Raw genomic sequence first — 11,093 nt, 5'->3', positions numbered from 1 at the left:
TTTTTTAATGAGGATGGGGTGGTCGACAGTGTCAAAGGCCTTGCTGAAGTCCAGAAAGACTATATCCACGGCGACACCTGCATCCAATGCTTTTGTGACTTGATCATAAAAAGCAATCAGGTTGGTCTGACATGACCTGCCCCTAATGAAACTGAGCATCATCCCCGATGCCGGCCCATCACAGATGTGCTCCTTGATGATCTTCTCAAAGAGTTTCCCCAGGATTGAGGTAAGACTGACGGGCCTATAGTTGCCCGGGTCCTCCCTCTTCCCTTTTTTAAAGATGGGGACCACATTGGCTATCTTCCAATCATCTGGCACCTGGCCCGAGCACCACAAGCGCTCATAAAGCCATGCCAAGGGCCCTGCAATAACCCCTGCTAGCTCCCTCAACACCCTGGGGTGGAGAGCATCTGGACCTGCTGATTTGAACACGTCCAGCCCCTCCAGAAGCACTCTAACCCAGTCCTCCTCAACCTGAGGTCTGGAAGCATTCCCCTCTAGTCTGTCTTGAATCACAGTGGGGGAGTCCCGAACCCTGCACAAGAAAACGGAGGTGAAGAATTTGTTAAAGAGGCCCGTCTTCTCGTCTGGCGCAACCACCAGATTGCCCAGCGTATCTTGCAGGAGCCCCACATTTCCCGGTGCCTTCTTTATCCTCCCTATATATTTGAAAAAGGACTTTTTATTATCTTTGATCTTGGACGCTAGTCCTAGCTCTATGTCCGCCTTAGCTTTCCTAACAGCCCCCCTTCAGGCCTGAGCAGTGGAGGTATACTCCTCTTTGGAGATAGCCACCCCCCTTCCACCGGGTGTACGCCGCCTTTTTGGCAACCAGGCATTCCCGGATGTCCTTAGTGAGCCAGGGGAGCTTTTGGGCAGTCTTGCCCCGCTTGTTTCTTGTTGGGATCATCACCCCTTGGGCCCTGAGTATCATCTCCTTAAGGAATGACCACTCATCTTGGGCACTGAGTTCCCCTGCCCTCGAGAACCCCAGCATCTCTCCCACCAATCTCCTCAACTCGTTGTTGCTGCAAGGGATTTTAAACACATTCAGGAGATGCACATAAGGCAGCCATCCCCTTCACCACTTTACAGAGAAAGGACCCTCCTTCCCCCACGAGTCTCTACCCGTCTGACTCCTCAGTAAACTTCCTGCCTGCTCCCAAATGTGGTGATTGGCATGTCCCTAATGGGAGATGGAAAACCTTAGCCAGAGCTGCAGCCAACTCCCAGTGCTGCTGAGGAAGGTAGGGATGTATGGGGAGGGGAACCGAGGCACTGTTAGCAATAGGAGGGGAAAAATTCCTCCCATCCCCATGTTGCAACTAGAAAAGCCAAGAAACATTGGTCCACTGATAGACACAGCTTGTTACAAGCCACAGCAAGATCCTCTGACATGTGGTCAGCAGCAAGTCAAGTGAGACTCTGGACAGTCCTTCTGGCTTCAAAATCTGTGAATCCCGTGTGTTTACCCCTGGACTCTGCTTCTGAGCTGTGCAAGGCTCTAGGGAAATAGTCCCACAAGAGCTCACAACAGATACATCGACAAATCACTGACTGCAACTTCAGTCCCTTCATTGCAGTCATGATGCAAGTCAGCTACACAGCCAGCTCTTCTTCAGGGACTAATTAATCATTTTGGATCTTCTCCTCTCAGTTCTCTCACAGCGTGAGGAGTGCACGACTCAGAGAAACCTGCACCCCTGGCAGCTAAATACCACAGTGATGGGGGACAAGAGACTGGAGGCAGAAGTAGATGGTCAGGTATCAAGCTGTCCTGGCACTGAAGGATTTAATGTAGAAAACTGAAGACAAAACCATTAAGACGAGCACAGTAAGTACCATATTCAATTCAATAATGTTTGGGTTTTAATAGAGAGGATCTTTTGAAAATGAATAATGAATTATATTTAAAAAATATTTAAGAACTTTATGTTCCATTTAATACAATTTAGAGTTGTCAGAAAAAGTAAGCATATAAGTATTCACTTAAAAAATGGCATATTTCTGTCCTGAAATCTTTTACCTTTTCTACAATAATGTATCTGAGCAGAGAACCAGGGCAGCAGCCCAAGGCACTGAGACTATATTTCTGAGACTTGAAGCCAATTTTTGCAATCAAATGGCTGGTAGGATGTGCACAAAGCTGTGTGTGCAATCCTCCCAGGTGACTTAGAGCTTAAGAGCCTGGCTGTGTCTAGGCTCTACGTCCCTAGGAAAATGGAAATACTATGAGATGACCGTTTTTACTTCATAATATCATGCTGTGGGTAAGATTCAGGCACTGACATTCATGAAATGATTGGATTTAGGGTTGTAATAATAATCCTGTTTTCCCAAGTCACATGGACCTGGAATGGACCTGCACCGGATGTGAACTGACATGGCCTCTTGCACTATAAAGGAATTAGGCCAGTTTATGCCAGTGTGATAGTCCACTGACAAGTTCTCCATTTTCACAGACATAGAAAATGTCTGAGCAGTAGTCAGTGTCAGTGAAAAGGTCTCTGCAAAAGCTCTGGTAAAATGCTTTTTCCGATCCACTCTTTGGATGACATGCCACAATAATCTGAATAAATAAAAAGAAGTTTCATGAAAAATATCGTCACTTTGGGAACCCTGATTTTTATCAGAAAACTCCCTTTCAACTGAACATAAGGTTGACCTCTGAAAAAATGAAGTCATGGACAACTGGGCACAAGAAAGGTGGGGTTTTTTTTTCTCTTGCTTCCTCTTCTTTTGACATAGTCATATTCTTTCCCTCCACAGACATCCCAAAAGGCACTGGGGATGATGATGTCCAACTGCACCGCTATGACTGAGTTCCTACTCAGGGGATTCTCCGATGCCTTGGGATTGCAGATATTGCACTTGGCCATTTTTCTAATAATATACCTGGCAGCCCTGATTGGGAACCTCCTTGTTATCACTCTCATAGCCTTTGACAGCCACCTCCACACCCCGATGTACTTCTTCCTCCTCAATCTGTCCATCCTAGACATCGGATCCATCTCTGTCATTGTTCCCAAATCCATGGCCAATTCCATACTGAACACCAGGTTGATCTCCTATTCTGGATGTGTCACCCAAGTTTTTTTCTTCCTCTTCTTCCTTATAGCAGACCTCGCCATCCTTACCATCATGGCTTATGACCGATACATCGCCATCTGCAAACCACTGCACTATGAGACAGTGATGAACAGGACAGCTTGTCTGAAATTGCCAGCCACTGCCTGGAGCGCTGCTCTTCTGTTCTCTGCCCTGCACACTGGTAACACCTTTAGGCTGCCCTTCTGCCACTCCAACATCATCAACCAGTTCTTCTGTGAAGTCCCCCAGCTCCTTAGGATCTCTTTCTCTGATGTGTTTACTAGTGAAATTCAAATTCTTATCAGTGGTGCATTTATAAGTGCTGGTTGCATTGTGCTTATATTTGTGTCGTATATTCAGATATTCACGACTGTAATGAGAATCCCCTCTGAGGAGGCCTGGCATAAAGCAATTTCCACCTGCCTTCCCCACCTCATTGTAGTCTTTCTGCTTGGTAGCACTGGTATGATTGCCTATATAAAGCCCACATCTGGGTCCCCGACAGCTCTGGATCTCATGGTTTCTGTTCTGTATTCTATGATCCCACCAATGATGAATCCAGTCATCTACAGCATGAGAAACAAGGACATCAAAGCAGCACTCTGGAAGCTGATTGGATGGAAGTGGTTTATTCCGCAGAAGATGTCAGTGATTCTCCAGTGACTGTGGTTTTATTGAACATTTTTATAGAAACAATCAACTTTGTTATTAATACAGATTAATTCTACCAATTTCTATTGCGTTCTTTAGCTCAACATGATTTTAAATAACTTCTGTATCTAATTTGAAGCTTATGTCTCTTTGAACTAGTTAGTCTCTGAGATGCTGCTCTGCCCTAGCTACTGTCTTTGTATCTGTTGAGATTTATCTTTAATGCTGATATTGTCATTTGTTACTGCACTATTGCAATAGCCTGTACATACCTTCCATATCTCCAAGCATCCCTACTGGAGAATATAATGGGATATTCACCTTTTCTGGGTTAAAATGTTTTCTTGAGGTTTGACTATTTGAAATCTTGAAGTAGGGTATGTAAATGTTTAAAAGGGAGTGATAATAGGTTTTAGGGTTTAGATAGTAGTTGACAGCAATTACTCAGGTGTTAGCAGTCTTAGTCAGGCTTTCCTTTTGTCTGGGTTTTCCTTGTATGGGTTTTGCAAGAGAGCTAAGGGTTTCTCCCACACAATGCTGAGGGATGGAAATGATTTCTTGTAAGTGTCAACTCACTTGAGCTTCTATACGAGTCATGACTGTAGCAATGCTTGATTTTGATTGTCCCTGTATTTTCACACAGGGAAACAGTAGATAGGCAAACCTGGGGAAGTTGGAAGGTGATATTACTATGTCAAACCCAAACTGTCCAGAATGGACACCAAAAAAGGACAATTCTGAAAGTAATGAAATGGATTGTTTTGACTGATATGGACACAACTGTTGGCAATTTGCAGGTAGTTATGGCAACATAGTTAACGTACAAGAAACAGAAGAAGGGGAACTCCTATAGAGAACTGAAATGGAGAGAGGCTGTGGAATTTCCGTCCTTGAAGGTTTTTAAGACCTGGCTAGACAAAGCTGTGGTTGGCATGATCCAACTGGAGATGGTCCTGCTGTCAGCAAGGGGTTGGACTAGAAGACCTCCTGAGGTTCCTTCCAGCCCTAATTTTCTATGTTTCTATTATTATAAAAGAGGAGTGGTGTTGTAAAACTCTGAGGGATGTTTTACCTGTAGCTAACTCTGCTCTAAACCTATGACTAATTCTAGAGTCATAGAAAATTAGGGTTGGAGGGGACCTCAGGAGGTCATCTAGTCCAATCCCCTGCTCAAAATAGGATCATCATCAACCAGATCATCCCACCCAAGGCTTTGTCTAGCTCGAATTGAAAACCTCCAAGGACTGATGTTCCACAACCTCTCTGGGTAACCTGTTCCAGTGCCCTACTACCCTCCTAGTAAGCAATTTTTTCCTAATATCTAACATTAACTTCCCTTGTTGCAACTTGAGACTATTGCTCCTTGTTTGATCATCTGCCACCACTGAGAACAATTTGGCTCTGTCCTCTTTGTCACCACTCTTGAGGGAGTTGAAGGCTGCTATTAAACACCAACTTGGTCTTCTCTTCTTCACACTAAAAACGCCTAGTTCCTTCAGCCTCTCCTCATAACTCATGTTCCCTGGCCCCCTAACCATTTTTCTTGCCCTCCACTAGACTGTCTCCAATCTGTCCACATCCTTTTAGTACTGGGAGGTCCAAATCTGGACAAGTACTCCAGTTGTCACTTCACCAGTGCCAAACAGCTGAAGAATCACTTCCCTTGATCTCCAGGTAATGCTCCTGTTAATGCAGCACAATATGCCATTGGCCTTCTTCACAGCAAGGGCACACTGCTGGCCCATGTACACCTTCTGGGCCACTAACTCCTAGATCCTTTTGTGCAAAGCTGCTGCTTAGCCAGTCAGTCCCCAGTCTCTACCAGTGCATGGGATTTTTCCATCCTACATGCAGGATTTTGCACTTGTCCTTACTGAACCTCATGAGACTTCTTGTGGTCCAGTTCTCCAGTTTGTCGAGGTGTCTCTGAATCCTTGCCTACCCTCCAGCATATCTACTACTCTCCTCAGCTTGGTGGCATCTTGAAACTTGATGAGGGTCAACTCCATTACATCTTTCAGCTTGTTGATGAAAATATTGAACAAAATAGGCACCAGGGCCATCCCCAGGGACACTCCCCTGGCTATCGGCTGCCACCTAGACATTGAGCCACTGATTACCCTTTATGCTGAACCAATAAGCCAATTTTTAATCCACCTCACAGTCCATTCAACCCATACTTCCTTAGCTTGCTTGTAACAATATTGTTGGAGACTGTATCAAAAGCCTTGCCAAACTCTAGGTATATAGCATTCAGTGCTCTTCCTGCATCTGTGGTGGCAGTCATCTCATCAATCAGGTTGGTCAGGCATGACTTGCCCTGGTGAATTCATGCTGACTGTTCCTAATCACCTTTGTTTCCTCCAAGTGCTTACAAATAGATCCCTTGAGGACCTGCTCCATGATTTCTCCAGGGATGAGGTGAGGATAACCATTCTGTAGTTCCCCAGATCCTTCTTCTTCCCTTTCTTAAAGATGGGTACTATACTTGCCCTTTTCCAAACATCCAGGACTTATCCCCATCACCACAATATCTCAAAGATAATGGGTAGTGACTTTGCAATCCCATGGAGGGATTACTGAGGCTCATCCAGCCCTCTGACTGCTACCCCATGTTGCTCGTCCATGTGGGCACCAATGTTACTGCCAGGGGGGCATCCTGAGCAAATCAAAGGTAACCACAGCACTCCAGTCAAAGGGAAGGGTCCAGACACGATCAAATACATCCTGCAGATCATTGTAGGGTAGTGCAGATCCTGTTGCCAAAAGTGCTTTGGCTTCTTCTAGCATGGGATGCTCTTCCAAGGAAAAGGATTGCTAGGAAGAAATGGGATCCACCTGACAAAGGGAGAGAGAATAGCATCAATGCAGAGAGGCTCGCTAACCTAGTAAGGGTGGATTTAAGGAAGGTTTTTCATGGGATGGAGATCAAAGCCCTGAAGTAAGTGGGAGAGTGGGTCAACTGGATGAAGTATTAGTGGGGTAGGGGTGGTGGGGGGTGCAACAAGGAAGGCCTTCTCATTTTTTTTGAGAAAGTAGTGCAATTGGATAGTTATTTGTAGGTGTCTGTCCATGAATGCACTGAGCCTGGGAAACAAGTATGAAGAAATAGAAGTCATCCTGGAGTCACCGAAGTATTACAGGATCAGAATAACAGAGACATAGTGGGATAGCTCATGTGACTGGAGCACTGTCCTGGATGGGTACAAACTGTTCCGGAAGGGAAGACAAGGGAGTAGAGGAGGAGTTGTGCTTTATGTCCAAGCTGTATGATTGCTCAGAGTTCCAGTATGACACTGGAGATAGGCCTGTTAAAAATCTCTGGGTTAGCGTCAGAGGGGAGATCAACAAGGATGAAGTTGTGGTGGGTGTGTGCCATAGACCACATGACCAGGAATGAGTGTTGAATGAAGCTTTCTTCCAACACCCTGGGGAAATTTCAAAATCAAAGGCCCTGGTTCTCATGGGGGACTTGAATCACCCTGAAGTCGGCTTGGAGGGCAATACAGCAGTGCACAGGCAATCCAGGAAGACTGCCTCCATGGCAAGACTGCATCCATGGAGGCAGTCATTTCATCAATCAGGTTGGTCATATCTTGCCCTTGGTGAATCCATGCTGACTGTACCTAATCACCTTTGTCTCCTCCGAGCACCCAGTGACCAGGACAAGGTCTTCGACATGACCTCGAAGTGGGACTACAGCAACCACTTCATGCCCAGCAGGAGCTTCACGCACTTCGCGGACTGGCGCTTCCTCCACTGCGTCCGCCTCAACTCCCTGCCTCTGAATGGGGCCGTCCGCTTTGGCCACCGGGACAAGAGGTGCCGATGGCATGGCTACACGGCTTTCACCATTGCGGACCATTGTAACGGGTTTGTGCGCATCTATCTTCTTTTTCTCTCAGCGTCATGAACCCCCTCCCTCCCCTTCCCCCTCCCCTGGGCTTAGTTGACTAACATTGTATCTCCTGTAACCTAGTTGCGTTCCTCTTCTCACTCCCATCCTTCTATTGTTAGTCCCTAGCTCAGGCGCTATGTATTTCCCTACCAGCTTTGTCAGGCTTTTTTCAATTCACAATCCTAAACATTTACTCATAAAAATTAAATGGCTCAATTTCTAGCTGGCAGCCAGTATCAAGTGGAGTGCCCCAGGTGTTGGGCCTAGAACCAGTTTTGTTCAATATCATTGTTGACACCTGTGAAGATGGCATAGAGTGCACCCTCAGCAAGTTTGCAAGGGACACCAAGCTGTGGTGAGTAGTAGCTACACTGGAGGGTAGGGCTAGGGTTTATAGTGAATTAGACAAATTGGAGGACTGGACCAAAAGAAATCTCATGAGGTTCAACAAGGACAAGTGCAAAGTCATAGGACAGAACAATCCCATGCACCGGTACATGCTGGGCAGCAGCTCTGCAGAAAAGGACCTGGGGGTTACAGTAGACAATAAGCTGAATATGAGTCGACAGTGTGTCATTGTTTCTAAAAAGGCTAATGGCATCCTGGGCTGCATTGGTAGGTGTGTTGCTAGGAGGTCAAGGGAAGTGATTATTCCCTTCTATTCATCACTGGTGAGGCCACATCTTGAGTAATGTGTCCAGTTTGGGGGCTCCCACTACAGAAAGGATGTGGAAAAATTGGAGAGAGTCCAGCGGAAGGTGACAAAAATGGTGGGGGGGCTGGGGGACATCACTTATGAGGAAAGACTGGTGGAACTGGGCTTATTTAGTCTAGAGAAGAATGAAAAGGGATTTAATAGCAGTCTTCGGGGGTGGGGGGGGAAGGGGTTGAATGAGGACGGAGCCAGACTGTTCTCAAAATGGTGGCAGATGACAGAACAAGGAGCAACCATCTCAAGTTTCAGCAAGGGAAGTTTAGGTTAGATATTGGGAAGAATTTTCTCACTAGGAGGGTAGTAAAATACTGGAACAGGTTACCCAGAAGTGGTGTTAGCTCCATTTTTGGAGGTTTTCAAAACCTGGCTAGACAAAGCCTTAGATAGGATGATCTAGTTGGGGTTGGTCCTGCTTTGAGCAAGGGGGTGGACTAGATGTGACCTCCTGAGGTCCCTTCCAACTCTCACTTTCTATGATTCTGTGACATCATCTATATACACCACCACAAAACTCTGGGGCATGAATACTTGCTCCTGTTCTTTGTATTGTTTTTGCTTTTGTATCTTGTCATCCTTGCCAGGAACACCCTTCTCCTGCTCACCATCTTTGCTGACCAGAGCCTTCAAACCCCCATGCACTTTGCTCTTGGAAATCTATCTTTTCTTGAAATTTGGTATACAACCAGTATAGTGCCCAAGACGTTAGCCAGTTTCCTTTTGGGGGAAAAGTCAATATCTTTCAGTAATTGGACGGCCCAGATTTATATTTTTGGTTCCTTGGGCGGAACGGAGTGTCTACTCCTATCTGTAATGTCTTATGACTGGTATCTGGCTATATGTGATCCACTCCACTGTGCAGCTGCTATGAGCAACCATATGTACACTTTCCTAGCAGGCCTGTCCTGGATCAGTGGCTTTGCAGTCTCCTTGATAACCACTCTTTTCATGGCAAACTTAAACTTCGGTGGTTCTAATAAAATAGATAATTTATTTTGTGATTTCTCCCCACTCCTGAAGCTTTTGTATCTTATCAGGAGCATCTCAGTTTGAAGTCTGGGTCACATCCTGACTGGTCTGATTCGGCATAGTACCACCACAATGTCAGACTGCCAGGGTCACTTTGCATGAGTCACTTTTCCATCTTGTGCCCCAGTTTTATCATGTGTAAAATAAAGATAACAGGCCAATTGGCCAGGAGACTTGTGGCAGTATGGTCTATTAATAAACACGAGACTCTCAGATGCATTGGCAAAGAGACTTTTGTAAATACCAAGAAATATACAGTAAGATATTTATAGAAAGGATCTGGGTCTCTGTTCCCCTCTCTTTAACTTAAAGATGGCAAAGTTACCTTTCTTCTAGTGAATGGTGCAAAGTTCAAAGCAGTGTCAAGATAGCACAGTTTGTGGAAGCATTTGGCTACGCAGGTAGATATTTTATCCATCAGCAATGGGTCCAAACACTGATCCCATTGACATCAATGGCCAAACTCCCATAGGAAGTCAGGCTTTCTAGGTTTCAGGCCTATATATAGTAGTAGCTGGTGAATTAATACATGAAGACTGTTGTGTACAGTAATCTTACACAGAGATACAAGCTAAGTCCCAGGGCTGGCTCATCTCCTTTGTATTTAGGAATTTAGACAGGCAAACAGGAGATCTGTGGAAACTGATCTCAGTATTTTTATGAAGTGAAAGAAATGAATACAAGCTATTTTTTCTTCCTTTATATAAGCAGTAGATGGCAGGAAAGGGCAAGAAATGAGAAAGGTGCATCCATATACTAAATGAATACAAAAAATGGATTACTGAGAAGATGTCACCCTTCTCTGCCTCCTGCCTGACTTAAGCCTAATCTGGATACCTACCTCTCTTTGTGAAGAAAACAGATATTCTAGGACATGAGAATGATGAAAATGAATAAAAAGCAGTGAAGCTTTCAACAACAGAATCAATAAATTATAGTAGCAATAATTATTTATACAGTACGTAAGGTTCATGGTCATGATGATGATGATGATGACAATTAGCTGAAGGTTTGAGATGAGCATACCATAGTGTATGCAAATGAAGTAATAGATGGTTCCTCTCATAAAGATCTTACAATATAGGTAAAGAAGGAAGCATTAGGGGAGAAAATGGGAAAGAAACTTGGGCTGAGAGAGGGAACATCTGTCTGCAGTCACACATACTCTTAGTGGCTATTTTATCCATCAGCAATGGATCCAAAACTTGATCATATTGTCATCAAAGGCCAAACTTCCAGAGGGAGTCAGGGTTTTTAAGGGTGATGTTACATACAGTATTAGACTTAAACCATACTAATGGCATGGAAACCCAAGTGTTCACACATTAAATCTCAATAATGCATGCTAAATGCCATATCCAGATGAGTGCTGCCATGCAGTATGTGGTGCTGCAAACCCATCCGTGGCACCACACACCAACATCCTGGGCTGGCTGTGGCCCAGCAGGGTGTCCCCAGCTCCATGCATGCATGGGGGGAAATGATGGGGTCCCCCTCCAACACCCAGCCCAGCTCGTTGCTGTCCTGGAGACCATGACTCTGCTTTAGTCAGGCAGGGTGTCTTGGCTCCATGAACACATGGAGGAAGTGGGGTAGGATTCCCCACCTACCCACATGCTTGCTGCTGCCTGGGATGCTCCAGCCTGGCAGGGGTCCCTGTGCATCTGCTCTGTGCTTGCATAGTTGGTAGGTATAGTTCTCTTTCTGGGT

General features: G+C 45.3%; 1 protein-coding gene across 1 annotated transcript; it reads left to right on the top strand.

The window, feature by feature from the left end:
- Nucleotides 1–2,793: 2,793 nt before the first annotated feature.
- On the top strand, nt 2,794–3,756 carry LOC106722902 (olfactory receptor 14A16-like). Its single transcript, XM_014525621.2, has one exon. The coding sequence runs from the start codon at nt 2,794–2,796 to the stop codon at nt 3,754–3,756; it is 963 nt and encodes a 320-aa protein (XP_014381107.2).
- The last annotated feature ends 7,337 nt before the right edge of the window (nt 3,757–11,093 follow it).

The sequence above is a fragment of the Alligator sinensis genome, unplaced genomic scaffold, assembly GCF_000455745.1.
Source record: "Alligator sinensis unplaced genomic scaffold, ASM45574v1 scaffold1462_1, whole genome shotgun sequence".
In the NCBI taxonomy this organism is placed as follows: Eukaryota; Metazoa; Chordata; order Crocodylia; family Alligatoridae; genus Alligator; species Alligator sinensis.
This window is presented reverse-complemented; position numbering and strand designations above follow the sequence as displayed.